Source organism: Dermochelys coriacea, chromosome 1 (assembly GCF_009764565.3).
Source record: "Dermochelys coriacea isolate rDerCor1 chromosome 1, rDerCor1.pri.v4, whole genome shotgun sequence".
In the NCBI taxonomy this organism is placed as follows: Eukaryota; Metazoa; Chordata; order Testudines; family Dermochelyidae; genus Dermochelys; species Dermochelys coriacea.
The window spans coordinates 285546589-285569958 of NC_050068.2; the positions used below are offsets into that span (position 1 = coordinate 285546589).

Here is a 23370-nt window from a genome sequence, read left to right on the forward strand (position 1 = left end):
ACAGATTTGGATTTTATATGGAGGAGTGTAAACCAAAGGTTAAAGGATAAATTATAGTGATATTCACAGCTCAGAGTTGAGAAAAAGGCTCCAGTAGGTGCTCCAGGACTCAACATGCTGAAAGAAGCCAAATGAATGCTGCTGATGTTCAGCATCTCCATTTAGGTACTTAACTTTAGGGCCCCATGTTTGCAAATGTTGATTTATGAATTGGCAAAGGCCACAGAAAGACTCCATATCAGAGCTGGGATTAGTGCTTTGTTCTCAGTTTTTTGCAAAGGCCTGGTCTAAACTACAGAATTACTTCTGTATAATTACATCACTCAGGGGTGCGAATAATCCGCACACCTGAGTGACGTAGTTATACTGACCTAAGTGCCGGTGTAGAGAGCGCTATGTCGGTGGGAGAGATTCTCCTGCCAATATAGCTACTGCCTGTCGGGGAGGTGGATTACCATAACTAAGCCACGGGAGAGTGTCTTCATTAAAGCGTTACAGTGGCACAGCTCCCCTCTTTGCATCCAGAAATCCAGTTAGCTGCTCAGCAGAGGAGCAGGCTCAGCCTGAGGCAGCTGACTGTAGGGAGCTTATGATGGACTGTGTAGCATTGTTCCCATATATGTGAACTCACCTGGGGTCTTCTCAAAAAGTCAAGGCTCCCAGGGCTATGCTTTTTCTGGACTTTGAAGGACAAACGTGGACAGCCAGTAGTTGTGAGGAGAATGTGATTTTTAGGGAATAAATGAGATGCTTTCAACCCTAAGCAATCCATTTCCAGCTATTTACATCTCCAAAGTTATGTTCACAAGGAAAAGCACAAGAAAATTATTTTTCTTAAAAATAAATGAAAGCCAAGTTTTACCTTCACACTGCTAGTTCCATGTTGTCAGGCTGGCTGACCAGGTCATGCTGGAGTTTATTCAAGTCCATTCACTTGTGTAGATCAAAGTAATGGTTAGATGTAGAAGTGTGTATTCAGATGTTTAAACTTCATAAAACAAATGGGCTGTTACATGCATTGTTTTCACTTATCTGTTCCTGTCATATTGTAATAGCAAACAGTCACACGGTAAATAGCCCTGTAACTAAATAACTCTTCAGTCACAAAAGGAGGCTTGGGGATTGCTAATGAAGGAGTTTATCAGAAAAGACGCTAATTCTAAAGCACATAGCCATTGTGGTAATGACCTGAGATCAGAGACTCAAAATGCATTCATCACTCCCACCAAAGGAAAACCCCTGTATGTACATTGTCAGCTTGCTGTCTGTGTGAAGAGACTATAAATATGAATTCAAAGAAAAATCCTTTATCTCTGGACTGTTTGGAATCTAACAGGGCAGAATAACTGAATGAGAAGATGGAGATCCCCAGAGTTATTCTGGGTAGCCCTAAAAGACTTTCAGGAAACTGGCAGTTGAATACATCATTACCACCATTTGAAGTTGCAAACTGTGATTCACCTGTTATAAAATTTTACTTGCGTTAACCTCTCAATAACTCCCAATCTTTTTTATTTAGTTAATAAATCTTTAGTTAGTTTACAATAGAATTGGCTGCCAGCGTTGTCTTTGGTGTAAGATCTGGAGTACCAGTTGATCTGGGTAAGTGGCTGGTCCATTGGGACTGGGAGCAACCTGATATGGTGTGATTTTTGGTTTAAGTGACCATGATCACAAAGTCCAGTTTGTCTGGGTGGCAAGATAGGCTGGAGAGTCTAAGGCAGGGGTGGGTAAACTTATCCAACCCCACCGCTCCCTGTCCCCTTACCATGCTGCTCAAAGCAGCAGGAGCTCGCAGCCACACCACCGCACTCCCCAGCAGGAGCGGCGGGCCAGAGCGCTGGTGGCACAGCAAGCTGAGGCTGCAGGGAAGGGGGACAACAGGGGAGTGGGAGGGACAGCCTCCCCGGCCAGGAGTTCAAGGGCCAGGAAGGACAGTCCTGCGGGCTGGATGTGGCCTGCGGGCCGTAGTTTGCCCACCTCTGGTCTAAGGGGACTGTCTGTGCCTCCATGGTAAGACTGCTATAGTGATCCAGGAATTCACATTTGTTATTGGGTTGGCGAAATCTAATTATAGAACACACACCCCAGTTTGGGCTGTCTGCCCTGGTTTTCTGACAGTTTGCCCTGAGGTAGGAACTCTCAGTTGTGATCTATTCCGGACAGCATGACACCTGTAACAGGACCTAATTACCCTTTCAGGTTGGTAAAAGGAGACTCTGGGTCCAATATTACCTTATCCTATGACTGTACTTGGGGAATATACCTCTGAGATAAAGACAGCAGCTATTAAACACCTGCAGCTGGCACATGTCAGCTGACTCGGACTCATGGGGCTCGAGCTACAGGGCTGTTTAATGGCAGTGTAGATGTTTGAGCTGGGGCTGCAGGACCCCATGAGAGGGGAGGGTCCTAGAACCCAAACATCTACATCACAATTAACTTGAGCCCTATGAACCTGAGTCAGCTGACATGGACAAGCTGCGGGTATTTAATTGCAGTGTAGACATACCCAGGAAGTAGTATCAGGATGGCAATTTGTGGTCTGGGAGAAAGTCCAGGGCCATGCACTCTATCTGGGGCAGAATAACAATTGCCCACAACTACTATCAGGGTTCTCTCAAAATAGGTATGTAGCAAAGAAATTCATCACCACCAAGACCTACAAGCTAATCCACCAAAACTCCTGATCAGTGGTATCAAATGATGCTGAATAATCTAAAATAATTGGTATAAACATTTTATTTTTGCCATTTGGTAGCAGATCACCAATAAATGTAACCAGCCCAGATTCTACCCCATTGCTGGGTCTATGATCCAATGGACCAGCATCAAGAAAATCTGAATATTCAAGAAACTAACGAGTTGCCTCTCCACAACCTTCTCAATGACATTGCCCCAAAATAGGAGACTGAATACCAGTCAATAAGGCAGATTGTCAGAATCAAGAGTTGGTTTCCTGAGCAATTGACATGCAAACCAGGATCTAGTCACCTTGACATTTTGCGCTGACTAAAGTACAGGCAAGATCAAAGGAACCTTGGAAATATGCTACATTTCCAGAAAGGAAATCAGTTAAATAACTCCAGAGCTGGAAGGAGAATGTTAACAAATACTGGGGCAATATCTATTGTATGGGAGACTAAGACTATTCCACTTCCCCACACTTAGTACACCTGATCAAACATTATATTGCTGAAAATCTGATGTAACCTAGGCTTACATGCTTGGTATGATGTTGAATCATGTCAGACTCTTAACAAGCATCAGAGCCTATAAAGGACCTTAGATCCAGGGAGCAAGGGGAAATAGGCATGGCACCATAGGCACTGGGTCTCTGATATACTTGCCCAGCAAAAAGGGACAGAAAAGAAAAAGAAATGCTAAAGACAAGATTGACACTCTCAAGAAAAGTAAGATGTTTCCTACTTCTTGCAACACCACTGATTGTAGCTATCTGGATTACCCTTTGCTCAGTTTAAGGCTAGATATACTGTGCATACAATTTCTTCTGTTTTAATTTGATTTTCTCTGCATACTCTTAATAAATCTTATTTTACGGCAACCCTTGTGGTTTTATACTGTCTGGAAATTTTAGGCAATCCATATCAAAGAAGTTAACCTTCAACTTCTAAATGAGGCAGTGAAGGAAGGGTGCCTGAAGCCTATTCCTGCTCAAGATTTTTGGTCAAAAAAAGGACTATGGGCTCATCTACGCTACGAATGCTTTACTGGCACATCTATACGAACTATCTATAGCTATGTTGACAAAGCCCTCTAGTGGAGACATTGGTTATATTGACAAGGAAGTCCTTTGCTGGTACAATTAAACTGCCTTCCCAAATGACAAAAGCCATATAGGCAGAAGAATTCTTTTGCTGGTATAACTGCACCTAAGATAGGGTTTTTGCTGGCATAGTTACGCTGGCACAGGGGGTGTAATTTTTTTCACACTCCTAGCTGACATAGCTATGCCAGCAAAGTTTGCAGTGAAGGCTAAGTCTAAGGAATTGTCGCCCAAAAAGTGTGTCACTGCCACTGCTGCAGTTCTCCAGATGCTCAGAATGTGCCTAGGGACCATAGTTGAGAACAGAGTTTAAGGGGAATTAGGATTCACTCTGACCTTACACTAAAATACATCCACAGAATTGACCAGATTCTGAGAAGTCAGACAAACTACACAGAGCACCCAACCGATAATAATTTCCAAAAACACTTCAGTTCAACTCCTAGTAATCTTTTGTGAGCACTGGGAAAGAATAAACTCACATTTAATGAACCAAACTTTGGGAAATGAAAGCTACACAACTTTAAAATGTTCCTTTGAGGTATGTATTCATCTATATTTTTTATGTTTAAGAGACCTTTATGCTGGGGATGTAAAAGGGGAGATAAAGAGAATAATGTACAGTTTGGAGATGTAAAAGCATATATGAATATCAAAAGAAAATATTCAGTGCTCCAAGATAGATTATAGAAGGAATTTTGCAGCTTCCCCCAGACCCGTGGGTATTAAATTACACTAAAGAGAGAAATTGGTACATCCTCTACAAACAAAATGTGGATAAAATTAGCATTAATAACAGCTAGGAAAATCACATTAGGACACTGGAAAAGTGAATCACATCTTTGTATTGCAGAATGGACATGAACTGTATCCAGTTCAGCAACACACTAGGGAGTATTTCAGAAGCTCTGAGATGGGTTGTTCTGCATATAGACTCCTCATATCATATATTCAGGCAGAAATACAGTGTAAGGTAAAAGGGAGCTGCTTACTTTGAAACTATTTTTGAAAGGCAATAATAAAATTAATATGCCAACTGTTTTCCTTTTATTAGTTATTTTAAGTATGAAAATATTAATAACTAGGAATTTTAAACATATGTACATTCACTGCTTCTCTCTTTTTCAGAGTGCATATACGTATATATGTGTTGGTATAGATGAAAATATGACAACCATATAACAACTACCATCTCTATATCTGGTTAATGAGATTATTTACTCTCACATTTTAAGCACAGACGATTACATAAGCATACTCTCCAATCATCATATACCACTATATAGGGTGGGACATAGGCACCAACTCCATGGGCGCTCCGCGGCTCAAGTACCCACCAAAAAAACATAGGGGGTTCTCAGCACCCGAAGGGCCGGATTAATCTTAAGTGGGTCCCGCACCCTGCTCCACCTGTGCTCCACCCTGAAGTCTCGCCTCTTCCCCCATGGCCCTGGCCCCACTTAGCCTCTTTCCCTCTTGCACGGAGGGGAGGGGGCAGAGACGAGCACCCACCAGCAAAAACAAAAGTCAGCACCTGTGGGCTAGGAGAAGACAAACATACTGCACTGAACATGAGACTGAAATAGTACAGTATATGGAGTATAGTAGTATAGTACTAAACATGGTGATGCTCAACATCTGAAGTGATATTCTGTGTTGTCCCTCTTAAAAGGAGTTTCATAGAAGTTGCAGCACAAGGATGAGGACTAAAGTGGCTTTAAACTACCTATGTGCCCTCCTGATCCTGTTTAGGAAATTGAAAGACCCTAACTTTGATAGTCAGTCTAAGTTACATCAGCTTCTAGGGTCTACTGTATGAGCTATAACAATGTCCATAGCAACGCCCAGAGTCACCACAGCATTGTCTCATACAGCAATGCCCCTACTACCACAGGCATGACCTGTATGTCAGCAGTTCTCAAACTATAGCAACACAAGGACTCCCATTTTGATTTAAAATTTTTCAGGGACCCCCAAGCCTCACCGCTCAGCCCCAGGCCCTGCTCCCACCTCACCCCTTCCATCTAAGCCCCACCTCTTTCCACCCTCTGCTCACGCCATCCCCCATCCCTCTGTTGCTCAATCTGCCCCACCATCACTCACTTTCACCAGGTTGGGTCAGGGGTTGGGATGCAGGAGGGGGCGTGGGCTCTGGGAGGGAGTTTGGGTGGAGGAAGAGGTTTGGGATGTGGGCTCTGGAAGAGAATTTAGGTACAGGAGGGAGTGCGGGATGCAGGCTCTGGGAGCGAGTTTGCATACAGGAGGAGGTTCGGGGTGCAGGCTCTGGCAGGGAGTTTGAGTGTGGGAGGGGGTGAGGGGTGCAGGCTCCAGCCTGGCGGTGCTTACCTTGGGCGGCTCCCGAAAGCAACCGGTACATCTCTCTGGCAGCAGCTTCTGGGGGGGGAGGGGGGCAAGGTGTCTCCCCACACTGCTCCTGCCCAAAAGCACTGCCCCCGCAGCTCCCACTGGCAGCAGTTCCCTGCCAATGGGAGATGCAGAGCCAGCACTAGGGAAGGGGGCAGCACGGGGAGACTCCCTGCCCCCCTCACCGCTCCAGGGGCCGCAGTGACATGCCATCTGCTTCTGGGAGCAGCACAGAGCCAAGGCAGGCAGGGAGCCTGCCTTAGCCCCGCTGTGCCACTGGACTGGGATCAAAGAACCAAAAAGTAAAAAATGAGCAATATATCTACTGAAGCAATGTGACTAAATTAAACAGACATAGGACAAGTACAGAGTCCTGCAGTTATGACGGAAGAATCCCATGCACTGCTACAGGCTGGAGACCGACTGGCTAAGCAGCAGTTCCGCAGAAAAGGAATTGGGGATTACAGTGGACGAGGAGCTGGATATGAGTCAACAGTATGCCCTTGTTGCCAAGAAGGCTAATGGAATATTGGGCTGAATTAATTGGAGCATTGCCAGCAGATCGAGGGAAGTGATTATTCCCTTCTATTTGGCACTGGTGAGGCCACATCTGGAGTATTGCATCCAGTTTTGGGGCCCCCACTACAGAAAGGATGTGGACAAATTGGAGAGAGTCCAGAGGAGAGCAACAAAAATTATAAGGGATCTGAGGCACATGACTTATGAGGAGAGGCTGAGGGAACTGGGCTTATTTAGTCTGCAGAAGAGAAGAGTGAGGGGGGATTAGATAGCAGCCTTCAACTACCTGAAGGGGGGGTTCTAAAGAAGATGGATCTAGGCTGTTCTCAGTGGTGGCAGATGACTGAACAAGGAGCAATGGTTGCAAGTTGCAGTGGGGGAGGTCTAGGTTGGATATTAGGAAAAACTATTTCACTAGGAGAGTGGTGACGCACTGGAATGGGTTACCTAGGGAGGTCGTGGAATCTCTATCCTTAGAGGTTTTTAAGGCCCGGCTGGACAAAGCCCTGGCTGGGATAATTTAGTTGGGGTTGGTCCTGCTTTGAGCAGGGGGTTGAACTAGATGACCTCCTGAGGTCTCTTCAAACCTTAACCTTCTATGATTCTATGATAAGGCTGCTTCATTGTTTTTCTCAGGAAGAATGATATTCTGTACATAAATGGAAAGGGAGAGAATAAGGAGCATGTTCTACACTTATCTGAAGAAATACGGCAAGTTTATCCATCCTCAGTAATTTAGCTTATTATTCTTTGAACACTGGCTGTAAAGCTGCTGTATGTAAATATGTAAACCTTTCCCATAACCCAGTCTGCCACACCCGGATTCTCTTGCAAGGCAACCTATTCATAGTGATATATACTGCTCTACCCCCTGTAGAAATAGAAGAAGAAGGAAAACAAAATAGAGATCTACCAATGGATCTCCATCACAGGAACTTTCCACTCTAGGCAAATAATACATATGAATATACTCTTCTGCTATGCAAAAGTGCTAACTACAGCAGAATATCTCTGTAGCTCATCCCTAACAATACTAACTTACATTTTTAGTGTGCATTCCATGGGAAAGATCCCAAAGTGCTTTAAAAATCACTGAAGTTCTGTCACCTTCTTAGGGTAATGTAGTAATACTCAGCAATACTACAGAACAATTCGGGAAGGCAAGTGAGGCATGTCTTATTCATCTGAACCTGGGGGAATATTTAGGTAAGCAAGACGTAATAACCCAAATATGAACTTGGCCTGGACATCTGGGTTAAAGACCTTAGTCTGTAAAAAGCACTATGGGACTTTTAATGACTCCAGGCAGTCAGGACTTTGGCTTTATATCTCATCTAAAAGTGGGCACTTTTAACAACACAGAGTTCAGGACCATTAGCTCAGTATTGATTCAGAGGGAAGATGGCCATCTACTGAATTACCAGTACAACTTCTTGCAGTGCATGGATTTTCACTGAGGTGCTGGCCAGATCTGACGTTGTTTAGTTTGTGGAAACTGAAGAGACCACACACTAATATTGTATGGCTGCAAGCAACTCAAACTTTATTAGCAATGAAAAGAAGCTTTGAAGTGCCACACTACAGTTAAATTAGGACAGAATGTTGTTTTACTGTATATGCACTCGTATTTTTAATAGTCAAGGTTGCTCAGAGCACTGTACAACATTCTAGTGGCAATGTAGAACACTAAGAATGGAATGCTGGCCCCACTGAAGTCAATGGGGCTTAGATTTCACTCAAAGTGATGAACTGTAATTAGCTTTGCACATATTCACATGGGAAGGTGCATGCAAAGGTTAAAGGGGCTAAAAGGAAAGGGAGAGCGCTCCCACTCCTCTCCCGGGCTTGGGTAAGCAGTTTTTCTCCACAACTTCTTTTCCTATTTAGCTGGTGCAGTAGCTGGTTGTTTCAATCTGCTATAACCACTGGGTGCAAAGATTACCTCTCCCTGCAACCCAAAACATCTCTGCAAGGAATAATCCTAGTTCCACTCCTTGTCCAGGCTAGCACTGGCAGTGGTACCAATGTCCCAAAAGACAATGGAGAGGAGTATGTAGGGGAGGGCACATTGCCATCTTTCATTCTTTCAAAAGGTACAGCTGGGGCATACCTGGCCTGCATTCCTCAGTGACATCATGTCTGAGTCTAGTAATACATCTCTGGGAGTCTCAGCTGATTCAAAGCACTTCTGTGCTGCTGTCTATTGCAACCAGTAGTTTAAAGCCAGAATCTGGCCATATATATGTCAAAAAACAGAACAGCCAATAGTCTTAACTATAGTTTTTACACAACCTTTGATCTAAAGATGTTTGGCTGAGAGCAGGAGTGTTCCCAAGAATATCAAGATCTTAAAGTCTGACCAGCTCCAGTTCTTACACTTCTCTTTACTCTTTGACTACAGATGTAGTTCTGAATTTCAAACAGATAAGATTCTATTGCCTTATGTTGTAAACAAATCATTATTTAATCAGCATTGTATTATTTAATCTAATTATGTAACTGTGCAAACAATAATAAACCACTAAAATACTATATAAAGTTTGGAACTTTCAAACAGAACCACAAACCTTCCATGTGGTATAATCATCATCACACAGAAAAATCCTTCTATGATGGATTGCCAAAAAACATATTGGAAAATATAACAGTAATATATCAGAGGAAAAAAATCCTGAAGCTTGAAGATGTTTTCCATTACAAATTAAATACACTTCTAGGGTTATTTAATAAAAACCCCAACAATATCAAACCTAGTTCATTAGTGAAATAGGGAAGAGATTATTAATCTCCAAAGTATTGAACTTGGACTTTGAAGACTTGGAAATACCCTATGGCAATTATTGATCAAGAGAGAGGAGAGTACTACAGACAGTGCTTATGCTCCATACCGGAGGCGGGGGAAAAGAAAAGAAAAGAAAAGAAAAGAAAAGAAAAGAAAAGAAAAGAAAAGAAAAGAAAAGAAAGGGGGCAGCAATTAAAGTGTGTTAAAAATGTTAACTTCAAAACACACACATTGTCTGGGAAACTAAATGCAGGAATTGTTTCAGGACTGTATATTAGGTTAGATTATCTACAGGAAAATATACCTGGCTAGATTGAATGCATCATCGATCAAACCTGCTCGATTACTGACAGAGATAACCTGTGAGGTGAAAACCAGAAAAACGGAACCATTTAGGATGATAAAAGCAGTGCCACAGCTCGTACAGCTCACACATCTAAGCAGATCCTAGACATGGAACTAGGAGCTTACCTCATGGTTCCTCATTAATTGGTCAGTTAACAACCTCCAATTCCTTACGTCATAGTTAACCCGAAAATAGCCAGTTTGATTGATGTTCCCCAGCAACCAGCTTGTCTCATCTAAAGCAGCAATTCTGTGATGTTCTGGAAACAAAGAACAATGTAAGGAAAAGATTGTTTTTTTAAATTTGAAAAGGATTTAACATTGTAAAAAAACATATTTTACTTATTTTTCCTTAAAAGGAATACTTGTGGGAGTAAAATAATTATTTCAATTTACATAATCTTTATAAATCACCAGTAAAATATTTTAAATAGATGAACACTAATGACACAGATAATTTTGAGGGTTAATTATAATTTTCAACATGTGTTCCACCTTAACTAATATAAAGGGGCAACCCAGTTTGGACCCTGATCTTCCAACTCAACCTGAACCCAGTTACAGGATTGGGCCCTGGAGAGGCATTTTTTCCAAAGTATCCTTAATTAAATGCCTGGGAAATCAATTGCTACTTCAAGACTTGGAGCCTGATTCCGATCTCCCTACCTAAGTTTTACACCAGTGTAACTCTGTTGATTTAAAGGGAGTTATTTCTGGTTTACACCAGTGAAAGTGAGATCAGAATCAAGCCGTTGCTTTATAGGTAAACCCAAAATAGTTTTGTGCATAATCAATGGGAGCAGGAGCAGGTCCCTTAGTCTCAGGTTTCTAATTGAAAGTGTTTCCAGCAGTTTGGTTTGTAGCCACTAGTCACTGAAAAGATCTTTTCATTTTAACCACTTAATCTTACACTGTATGTGTTTTTATTTTCATTCCTTTTTAGACTTTCAGCAACAATTTAGGCCTAATCCTATGAACACTGCTGTAAGTACTTAACATAGTTTTCAAGGTGACTACTCGTATGCTTGAAGTATGCAAATAAATATCTGCAGGACAAACACATTCCACATTCTACATTTCTTTAATTTCAGTGAGATTGCAAGGAATGCAGGATCAAGCCCCAAGTGTCTCATAAAGAATGGCTTAATTTAGTAAATTATTTTGATTCTACTAGTTATTTACTTTAAACTAGGATTTGCTCGAAAATAAAAAGGGTTTTTTTTTAAATTATTGCCACACAAAGTTCTATAAGGTAATTTAGCCTGTACACGCTTGATCAAAGCTACAGCTTAATATTTGTTTTCCTTGTCATCTTTTTTAAAAAGAAAACTACATGCAGACTTCTCTTGGACGTAGTTGCAATGGGAAACTGATCAGTGTGCCTGAACTATGTAAAACTAATGAAACTATGAAGTGAAATGCAAATCAATATGGTTTGATAATTCACATATGCCATCTAATACTAGATATGCTGACATACTAGACAACCTGGTTTTCACATATGGTATTCTTTGTAAAAAGTAATTAGTGAGAAAGTTAAAAGAGATTAAAACTATGGGTGTAGGGTACACATGACACCTCCATTTTAACTATAATACCAGTAGCACATGATAAGATAGATGACAATAATAAAAATTTTAAGGTGCAGCAATACAGACCACAAAAACTCTGATTCTATAAACACAGAGCACATATGCAACTTTATGTATGCTTGCAGTTCTGTTATGCACATGAATTCAGTTAAATGTTGGCAGGACCAAAGCCTCCATAAATTACTACAACACAGTTTTGTCACTGATAAGGTTTTTCTAATATTAACATTTTTTAAAAACACTTTTTTGGAAGTTGCAAAAGACTTATCCAATTCACTACTTGTTATTTCTCTGCTAAGGCTTATCTAAACTTGCACCAGTTTAAATAAACTATTTAATTAAAGCAGTTTATATAAAATTGTGAAAACAGTTTGAGGGCACAAATATATTGGTTTAAAACTGTTTACATCAGTTTGGCTTGCTCTGCAAATTTATGAGGGCAACCAAACCACTATAAGCCAGGTTTAAATTGATTTAAGAGTTTCAAAACCCAAAGTTTCACCCATTTACTAGACTGGCTTTAAAAAAATCACACTTTTAGTTAAACTGATTCAACTTTATGTGTAAACAGACTAAGTCCTTTTTAATTATACAGTAATATAGGGAGGGACAAATGTGACAGCTTTGGACAGGAGTAAAGGATACATTAGCTCCTTACTCTTTTATGTTTAAACTCGTCATTTGCCGTACATATCCTTGTTAATATAACCATGGCTGGCATAGAAGAGGATGCAGAGGAACTGTATCCAGAGTCAAGACACATGAAGATACCTGGCACAACAGGAAACTGATTGAAATAAGATCTCCACGCTGAAGATATAATCTGAAAATTATGCTCCCCTCTCTGCAGAGAAGCTACCAGGATTACTGTAAGGAGGTTATGGGTATGATTCAGTCTTACAGATGGCTGTGTTCTCTCCCACACATCAACTGATGGGATAGAATAGTGGTGGGAGGGCTGGTTGTCTGCAATGGGCCAATCCATTGCGAGTTATAGCTTTGCTTTGTACTTCACAGGTGACAGAAGCCAGGATTAAGTTCATCATGTTTTTTAGTAAGTGAAAATTCATTATGGATATTTTTATTGGTTATATTTGTTTCTGTGTGTCAAGGTTCCTTCCCCACTCTGAACTCTAGGGTATAGATGTGGGGTCCTGCATGAAAATCTCCTAAGCTTACTTTTACCAGCTTAGGTTAAAACTTCCCCAAGGTACAAACTATTTTACCCTTTGCCCTTGGACTTCCACTGCCACCACCAAACGTTCGACTGGTTTTACTGGGAAAACATTGTTTGGGAACATCTTTCCCCCAAAAATCTTCACCAAAACCTTGCATCCCCCTGCCTGGGGAAGGCTTGATAAAAATCCTCACCAATTTGCATAGGTGACCACAGACCCAAGCCCTTGGATCTTAAGAACAACGAAAAAAGCATTCAATTTCTTACAAGAAGAATTTTAATATAAGAAAAGGTAAAAAGAATCACCTCTGTAAAATCAGGATGGTAAATACCTTACAGGGTAATTAGATTCAAAACATAGAGAATCCCTCTAGGCAAAACCGTAAGTTACAAGAAAGACACAAAGACAAGAATATTCATTCTATTCAGCACAGTCTAATTTCTCAGCCATTTAAAGAAATCATAATCCAACGCATATATAGCTAGATTACTTACTAAGTTCTAAGACTCCATTCCTGTTCTGTCCCCAGCAAAAGCATCACATACACAGACCCTTTGTTTCTCCCTCCCTCCAGCTTTGAAAGTATCTTGTCTCCTCATTGGTCATTGTGGTCACGTGCCAGCGAGGTTATCCTAGCTTCTTAACCCTTTACAGGTGAAAGGATTTTTCCTCTGGCCAGGAGGGATTTTAAAGGTGTTTACCCTTCCCTTTATAATTATGACACTGTGTATGACTTTTCTATTAGTAATTGTGCTTTAATTGCTGCAATATTTGAAAATAGCGACTCATAAATGGTTAATCCATACCATTACGTTAAGTCTAAAAAACCTTCAAAACTGACAAATGATCTAAAATTAGTTATGAACCAATGTTGTCCAATAACCTGCAATAACGAAGTGCAGACTATCTAGATAAGGTAAGTGTGTGATAAAATAAAGGGAACAAATACATATACTCCCTTCTGATACAAGTAAAAAGAACAGGAGTACTTGTGGCACCTTAGCGACTAACAAATTTATTAGAGCATAAACTTTTGTGGGCTACAGCCCACTTCACTGGATGCGTAGAATGGAACATATAGTAAGATATATATATATATACACATACAGATAAGTTGCAAGTTACCATACAAACTGTGCCTTGCATAATGACAGGTTTCAGAGTAGCAGCCATGTTAGTTTGTAGCCGCAAAAAGAAAAGGCGTACTTGTGGCACCTTAGAGACTAACAAATTTATTTGAGCATAAACTTTTGTGAGCTACAGCATCCATGAGTTGCATCTGATGAAGTAAGCTGTAGCTCACGAAAGCTTATGCTCAAATAAATTTGTTAGTCTCTTAGGTGCCACAAGTACTCCTTTTCATCATACAAACTGTGAGAGGCTAATTAGTTAAGATGAGCTATTATCAGCAGGAGAAAAAAGCTTTTGTAGTGATAATCAAAATGGCCCATTTAGACAGTTGACAAAAAGGTGTGAGGATACTTAACTTAAGGAAATAGATTCAATATGTGTAATGACCCAGCCACTCCCAGTCTCTATTCAAACCCAAGTTAATGGTATCTAGTTTGCATATTAATTCAAGCTCATCTGTTTCTCATTGGAGTCTGTTTTTGAAGCTTTTCTGTTGCAAAATTGCCACCCTTAAATCTTTTACTGAGTGGCCAGAGAGGTTGACTATGTAAGCTATTTATGACACATGAGATGATATAGAATGATACCTGCCAGTCCAGGCTGACAATTTCAAAATACTCTCTTCCATAAATATTAGCTGTAGGATGTGTCATACAGAGATCACTCTAAAACAGAACAGCAGTATCTTTTCAAAAACTGAAAATTTTATCCCTGCTTTCAGTCAGTTTTAACTACAATGGCCTTTTTTCATAAGGCCATTGATATTTGACCTTTTCAAGCAAAAGGGGGCAGGAATCTTTCTATGCCATCCCAGCTCAAACAAGCAAGTGGTTATGGTAAAGGGCTGTCTGATGCATGTACTTCACATAATTCTATATAATTTACTGGAATGTGATGTCTGAGCCTATGTGTATTCTCATAAATTTCTATACACAAAGTTCTGTTTTTCCCCCATGATTCTCTGGTGGTTATGTGCTACTGAAAACCACTATACACATAGGCAATTTCCCCACTTATCAAAAACATATTTATTAGACTATCACAGTAGTAACACTACAGTTCAGGAGAAGGTGGCATCCCCTTCTAAACACTATATTCAATCATTCATAAATTTCTCAAAAGATATTCCTTCTGAGCAGAAATCTCTCATTACTGATTGCAAAGATTGATTTTTTAAGTTCAGACTAAACTACACAGTTATTTTTGAGTTTACATAAAAAAAATGTATCCTATTTTTTTTCCTTTACAAATATTGTTCAGTAGGTATTTTCACTTGGATAGGTCAAAATAAATTTTTGCTTTGAAACTTTAAATTTGGCACATACATACTGGACTCTTGTGAAGAATAGGTTAATTCAGGCAGAGTGAAGAGGTCTTAAAGTTGGGGTTAATTACATTTGTACTCAATGTAAGTAATTAACTCCCTTTCCACTCTTGCAGTGGAAAGAGACCTTAAAGTAGCCTTAGTGATAGGCCTAGGGGAGACAAGGCAGTTTGTTGTTTTTACACGAGTTAACATATTAAGTTAAAGACTGTGGGAGAGCACAGGGTTAACCTTTACCTACTAACTCTTGTTAAAACCACAGGTCACCTTGTCTTCATATGATGTTACCTTGTGTTAGTTGCTATGTTAGCTAAGACAAGAATGAACCTTTTTTCTTAGTGAAGACAAGGACTAAATGAGAATCAGGCCTGATCACTTGAAGTTCTGACCTCCTACTCTCAATGTTCTGAATGGCCTCAACTCCCACTGAGATCAGTAGTTATGGATTTTGGGCACCCTGAAGGGGGAACTCAGCATCTTGCAAGATCAAATCCATGCATCGAGCATCCATCTGGAAGGAAGTGCATTGATGCTGACAAACATATGGGCCTTGTCTACAAGCTGTTTTTATAATGATTTAACTATTTTGGTTAGATGTGTCATTTTTCTACATAAATGGTTAAATTAACACGGAATAAAGCTCTCTTATGCTGGTATCGCTTATTCCCTTTCCCCACAGGAATAGCAATACCAGTGTAAGGCACATTTATACCGGTTAGGGCTGGTTGACAAGTTTCAGACACCTTTTTCAATTATAAAAAATGCTGATTTGGCAAACTGAAGATATTTTGCGGGAACATATCAGTTTCAACAACATTTTTCTAAATTTTTGGTGGGAAAATTTCAAACCAAAACAAGTAAAATGAAAATGAAATATTTTATTTAAATATGATTCAACTATTATTTTGATGGGATTTGCCATTCTGTTTCAATTCAGTGTGGAAAAAAGTTGTTTCCACTCCATGTATTTTCATCGGATGATTGCATCCATTAACATTATCAGGGGGTGGGACCGATTCATTTTACCCATATGTGGCGTCCTACAGTGACAGCAGCAGCAGTAGTTCTGTTCATGTCCTGGCTCAGTTGTTGGGATAGAGGGAGGGCTGTGATTGTGACTGAATGTGCATCTTTGGTGAAAGGAAGCAGGGATTTCCAGGCTCTGTGACTCCCTGACCCCCATAGTTGCTGGGTGCTGCAGTGAAGCAGGACATTTTGCCTCACGAATCCTGCCTTTCTCTCTCTGTTCAGACAGATGAAAAGAGAGTGGAAACAATTCATGTCAGACTCAGCAGCTGTTGATGCTGTTCCACCACAGGCAATACTGCATCATCCCTCACATAGCTCCCCATCTGAGAGCTCTGTTAGTGGCACCAGCAGACCCATGGGCGGCATGTATAAGAGGCTTGGGGACACTAAGCCTCCCCAAAATAGGCTGGCCATGCAAGAAGGCTAATGCCACGAATACAGTGCAGGTCATCTCCCTTGGGGGGGCGCCAATTTTGAAATGCTGGAAGTGAAATTATCTAGAAGCGTGGGGCATCCCCGGTGTCTGGACTGTGGCCCCACCCATGCTCCACCTCAAGGCTCTGCCCTGCTCGGCCTCTTCCCTCCCAAGGTCCCGCCCTTGCTCTGCCTCTTCCCCCAAGATACCCCCTGCCTGCCACTCGCTCCTCTCCGCAGCAGAGAGGAACGTGCAGCCGGGCAGGCCTTGGGGGAAGAGGTGGAGTGGGGGCAGGGTCTTGGGGGTGAGGCCACGGTCCAAGTGCCAGTGCCCCCCACTTTCTAGGGAGCTTCCAGTGATCACATGTAAGCCTCCCCAAAAGAGAGACTTTCATGCTGCCTATGAGCAGACCCTGGCACAAGGTTGCATAGAAGCAGCACTCTTCTGTGCAGCAAAGTTTAGGGTGGGAAAAGAAAGACCAGCTCTTGAGACATGGTTTGCTCAGTGGTGAAACTGTTGTGGAAGCTCAGCATCATGAACCCGGGGAAGTAAAGGGAGGGAACCAGATTGCCACGGGGAGTCAGCAGCCTGACGCAGACAGCTCCTCCAGAGAGGAATATTGCTCCAGGACATAATCAAAAACACAGGGGGCAGGAAGTGGTAATGATTAAGAAGAGCTGGAATTTAGCACAGCTTCAGTTAGTTTTGTATCTTCTCCTAAATTGCCTGAGGTTGATTCCGCTTTAGAGGCTGACCCCAGAAGGCTATTGCCCAAGCACCAACGGCTACAGCTCCCTTGAAAATCTTTCTCCATTATTTCCCCTCTAAAAAGGATGTGGCTGTTAGTCATGGCTCCCATGTGGGGGAAAGATCACTGCCTCCATACTGGTGGACACAGTTTTGGTGGGAACACTAAGGGGGTAAGTGTTCCCACAATGCATTTGTCTCAGCAACAAATCTGAGAGAAATATCAATAACTGAACAGTCCCAGTCTTTTTAATCTCTCCTCATATGGAAGCTGTTCCACACACTTAATCATTTTTGTTGCCCTTGTCTGTACCATTTCCATTTTTAATATATCTTCTTTTGAGATGGGGAGACCAGAACTGCACGCAGTATTCAAGGTGTTGGTGTACCAGGGCTTTAAATAGTGGCATTATGATATTTTCTGTTTTATCATCCAAACCTTTCCTAATAGTTCCTAGCATTCCATTAGATTTTTTGACTGTTGCTGCATACTAAGCGGATGTTTTCAGAGAACTATTCATGACTCCAAGATCTCTTTCTTCAGTGGTAGCAGCTAATTTAAACCCGATCGTTTTGTATGCATCACTGGGATTATATTTGCCAATATGCATTACTTTGCATTTATCAACATTGAATTTCATCTGCTATTTTGTTGTCCAGTCACCTAGTTTTGTGAGAACCCTATGTAATTCTTCACAGTCTGCTTTGTACTTAACTATCCTAAGTAATTTTATATCGTCTGCAAATTTTGCCAACTCACTGTTTACCCCTTTTTCAAGATAATTTATGAATATGTTAAACAGCACTGGTCCCAGTACAGATCCTTGACAGACACAGATATTTACCACTCTCCATTCTCAAAACTGACCATTTATTCCTACCCTTTGGTTTCCTGTCTTTTATCAGATACTGATCCATGATAGGACCTTCCCTTAATGACTGCTTACTTTGCTGAAGAGCATTTGGTGGGGGACCTTATCAAAGGCTTTCCAAAAGTCCAAGTATATTATATCCATTGGATCACTCTTGTCCACGTTTGTTGACCCCCTCAAAAGAATTCTATTAGATTGGTGAGGCATGATTTCTTTTTACAAAAGCTGTGTTGACTCCTCCCCAACAAATCATGTTAATCTATGTGTCTGATCATTCTTTTCTTTACTATAGTTTCAACCAATTTGTCTTGTACTGAGGTTAGGCTTACCAGCCTGTTATTGCCACGATCGCCTCTGGAGCCTTTTTTAAAAATTAGCATCACATTTGCTATCCTCCAGTCCTCTGGCACAGAAGCTGATTTATGTGATAGGTTACATACCACAGTTAGTAATTCTGCAATTTCATATTTGAGTTAATTCAGAACTCTTGGTGAATAGCATCTGATCCTGGTAATTTACTACAGTTTAATTTATCAATTTGTTCCAAAACCTCCTCTATCGATACTTTAATCTGTGACATTTCCTCTGTTTTTCACCTAAAAACTAATGGCTCAGGTACGGGAATTTCCCTCACATCCTGTGTAGTGAAGACCGATGCAAATAATTCATTTAGCTTCTCCACAATGGCATAGTCTTAAGTGCTCTTTTAGCATCTCGATCGTCCAGTGGCCCCACCGATTGTTTGGCAGGCTTTCTGCTTCTGATGGACTTTAAAAAAAATCCTATTAGTTTGGCTAGTTTTGAGTCTTTGGCTAGCTGCTCTTCACATTCTTTTTTGGCATGTTTAATTTTACTCTTACATTTGTCTTGCCAGAGTTTATGCTCCTTTCTATTTTTTTCAGTAAGATTTGACTTCCAATTTTTAAAGGCTGGGCTGGCCTTTTGCCTTCTTTTAATGTATTGTTTAGACATGGTGGACTGTTTTTGGTCCTTTTACTATCCTTTTTATTTGGGGATATACATTTGATTTGAGCCACTATTGTGGTATTTTTAAAAAGTTTCCATGCAGTTTGCAGGCATTTCACTCTTGTGACTGTTCCTTTTAATTTCCATTGAACTAGCTTCTTCATTTTTGTGTAGTTTCCCTTTCTGAAATTAAATACGACTGTGGTGGACTTCTTTGATATTCTCTCCCCTGCCCCCAGGATGTTAAATTTTATTATATTAAGTTTCTGTGATGCCTAATATTTCAATATCCTCATTTAATATCAGACACGCAAGTTCACCCATCTTGTTATTTAGACATCTAGCATTTGTATACAAACACTTATAAAATTTGTCACTTTTATTTATCTGCCTTTATGTGATGTAATTGAATGTGATTCACTTTCATTTGACTTTTTCTGGTAAGTTCCCACCTGTGCTTTATCGACATCTATCCTCTCCTCTTAACTAAGATATAGAGAATCCTCATTAATATATCTTCTCCATGGATGTCTCTGTTGGAACCGGGTGCTCCTCCACATCTGTCAGCTTTCCCCCAAGCCCTTAGTTTAAAAATTTCTCTATGACCTCTTTAAGATGGGGTGACCAGAACTGAAATCTAGTTCCAACGATCTGGTTCTATTTTGGTTTAACGGGAGCCCATCCTTCCTATATAGGGTCCTCCTTTCCCAAAAGGTTCCCCAGTTCCTAATAAGCTGGAAACACCCCTTCTTATAGCATCATCTCATCCATGCATTGAGACCCTGCGCAGCTCTCCCTGTCTATCTGGTCCTGCACATGGAACTGGAAGTATTTCAGAAAATGTTTCTAGCTGGATTTTAATCTCTTCCCCAGCAGCCTAAATTTGGCCTCCAGGAGCTCTTTCCTATCTTTTCCTATGTAATTAGTACCTACATGTACTAGTTACAGTACTGGTAATATGCGCCCATAGTGAACAGGATGCTGCACTTTCCATGAGTGGGTTTGAAGAACAGGACACATCTCAGAGAAGCTGCATGCTGCCACAGAAGGCTCAGATCCCTCGTGCTCTCTGCTTGATTTGTCACACCTGACAATGGATTAAATCAGAAAGCCAGTTCACGATGGTGGCTTCCATCACATCCCTCGCCCCACTCACTTTCTCAGTCTTGTTGTGAGGGAGTTTCTGGAGGTGATACCCATCTGCAGATATTGTTGTCAACAGCCTGATCTGTGACTACTTCAGCTGGTTCTGATCAGCATGGTGCACACTTAGAAAGCTGCAGTCCTGAGTTCTCTGCAGGTCTAATTTAGTCTCTCTGTCCTGCACCTAGATGGAGCTGGAGGTGGTGACCAGATGGAACTCCACCTTTTACAGGCTGAAGTATGAGCAGAGATCAGCAGTGCAAACATGGTACATCTATAGCTCTATACACATGCAGCCCAGCCTCTATTTGTCACCCTCCTACTGAAGAACCTAACTGACATCCAACAACACTGATGAGGCCTCAAAACTGGTCACCAATGGTGATGTGGGGATCAGTCAAGTAATTCCCTTACTGCTTGCTGGAGATAAAATTAACGCATATGAAGAATCTTTTCCATTAACAGAGTGACAGTGCTGGAAAGTCTCTGGTTGGAGTCATGCTGTCTGCTCTTTTGGAAAATTGTCATCTCCGAGGCAGCAAGTAGAAGGAGCGCTACTTGGTGTCAATATATTTAGTTACCCATTTCTAAAGTATCAGAGTTTCCTTCCTCTCAGGTAACAGGGAGGCAGACATACTCCACTTGAAAAATCAACAGTGAGGCATTGCCATGGCCCTCAAGATGTGGGCAGCAGCATCTTCACCACACTACAGCAAATACTACAGCAGGAGAGTCAACAGTGTGACACATGAGTACACAGGGAGAGAGCAATACGCCCTTTTGTGACAGTGTGGAGGATTTTGTTCTGGTTGACACTGCCTCCTCCCCTCTTGGAGAGGAGTACACTGCTACTGTGGTGCAGAGGGCAGTGGCAGGATATGCCAAGATATCAGACTAGTGCCCATTAACTCAGACCTTCTTCATTACTGGCAGTTGAATGTGTGCATTTCATCTCTTGGCTGTGTGTCTCCCACTTCTCTTGCCCACCATCAAACATGTGCTCAGAGCACTTCCTTAGCACAGCAGTCACTATAGTCTCCAAGAGGTGCACATCTGTTCACAGGGAACGGGAAGAGGCTTTCATTCATCCACATGAATAGATATCAGCTTCTTCATGAACATCCCTCACAGAACATACCAGCAGCAGCTGATGGAAGACCCTAACATGATGGTGGGGGAGGAAGAGGAAGACTGCTGAGGGGATTTTCATGTACTTGTGACCTTATTGCTCTCCAGACTCAGCCTCTTCCTTTCTGAAATGTTGCAAGTTGAGGAACATCCATCAGAGTCCACGTTGGAGTGCACAGAATGGATTCCTAACACCACCACACAGTCAGGCACCAGTCCCAGTACCTTTCTTGTGGACTGACTATAATTTGCTTTATTATTGCACTGAAGAGCCTCAGAGAGAGGGAGACAGACCAAGCTGCCAGCTGTGGAATTACTGGCACAAGAGACAAACCACTGTAATAAATGTCTTAGAGCACTGTGCTTGTGGATCACCTGATGAATTTCTCTGGCCCTCTCTCCCTCTGTCTCATATTTAATTTTGTCAGCCCAATGTTGTGATGGAAAGTCCATGGCTGCTGGCTTCAGGACAGGGCCCTGGGTGCACCCTCCAGCACCTTTGAATGCCTCTTGTGGATGTGGCACCACAGGGTGTTAGTCTCAGAGTCTCTCCTACCTACATAACAGTGGGAAGGGAGCTTATTCACAGTGGTGGTAGGCAGGCCCATCTGGCTCCTGCCCTAGCAAGAAGGTACATCTGCTACCACCTCCATGCACCATTGCCCCCTTGTCTTCCCCATAATCTCCTTTCCAAGTCCTAGGGGATTTTATTTTTTCATTTATTTTGGTCTGTGTGTCACTGACTCACCCTCCTCTCACCCTGACTAGTTGACACTGAGCTCTATCCCACTGATAATTGAATTCAGAATGGCCATTATTGGACTTGCTCTTCTGAATTGAAAGAAAAGTGCAGCCGGACTCCCAAGCCAGTTGTTAGACCTCTTGAGCCTCTTCCTCCAGTTGCAGAATTGCTTCTAGACAACGCCCAGTGACAGGACTACAGCAGGACTCCTCCTCTGTACTATGGAAACCCTCTGGGATTCCCCACAAGTTAACAAGCCTGAAAACTGCCTCCTTCAGACTCAGAACACTTCCTGGAGCAACAAGCACATTATCCCTGTATCAACTACAGAAAACCTCCTAGGATTCCCCAACATCAATCATTGTATTCTGCAAATACAAGGGGTATAGCGAGTTACATGTTTAACATATCCAAAGTTGATGTCATCATTTTTATTGAGGTATCATCTAAGACCCTACTATGCTAGATATTGTAGAAACATGCAAGATGATACCATCCCTGCCCGGATGAACATACAGTCTAATTTGAAATAAGATAACCAGTGAGTGAGGGGTAGGAGAACGACAAGCATAAAGACAGTAGATCATCATCGCATTGATTAGCTATGCACACCAATTTATGGCTCGGCATCATTTGAAAGTTGTTTTAAAAGTATAGCTAACAGCCATTCTTGATGACTGCTCACTATAGCCATCATTAGTTTGTTGATTTTGTATAGGCCTCTCCGAGTAGGTCTGAAGAAGAAGGGTGTAGTGGCTTTTCTGATTAGGTGAGAGAGGGCATTCAGTGAGTAAAGGGCAGCAAGGCAGAAACTGTGCAGCTGATCACGGGAGACACTCATAAATGAGTTTTCAAGGCTGTCATCAGTGGCAGAGGGAAGGACATATGTGTGAAAGTGAGACTGTGAGAGTGATAGTTATATTGGCCTGATCAGCTCCCACTGCAGGCAATGGGAATCTCACCATTGACTTCAGTGGGAGCTGGATCAAGGCCTGAGGGACAAGAACAGATAAGATAAGCATAAGATAAGCATGAGTCAGAGTGTGAAGGGGCTTGAAGTATTGTAAAGTATTATCACTGTGGCCAACTTAATGCTGCTGTGGGAAAAATTAACATCTGCATTTCCTGACCGGAGTGTGTCTAAATTCTAGAATGAAAATTACACTGGTCCCAGACCCCAGTCCTAGACCAGTGCCAAAAAAATAACCAACCTAGATCATGGGAGCAGTAATAAAATATTAAGGTCTGATACATCATGAACAATCAGGGCTAGAAACACATACCTTATACCACTAGAAAGATGGGA

The 23370-nt window shown here is 41.6% G+C and overlaps 1 protein-coding gene across 2 annotated transcripts in view; it reads right to left on the reverse strand.

Moving 5' to 3' along the window:
* TRHDE (thyrotropin releasing hormone degrading enzyme) overlaps window positions 1-23370 on the reverse strand; it is a 340833-nt gene that overhangs the window by 57196 nt on the left and 260267 nt on the right. For both annotated transcript variants that reach the window (XM_038387780.2, XM_038387779.2), the window contains 2 exons: window positions 9924-10057; window positions 9757-9812 (listed from right to left, as the gene is read on the reverse strand). In XM_038387780.2, coding sequence (XP_038243708.1) covers window positions 9757-9812; window positions 9924-10057 — 190 coding nt within the window. The remainder of the gene's footprint in view (window positions 1-9756; window positions 9813-9923; window positions 10058-23370) is intronic.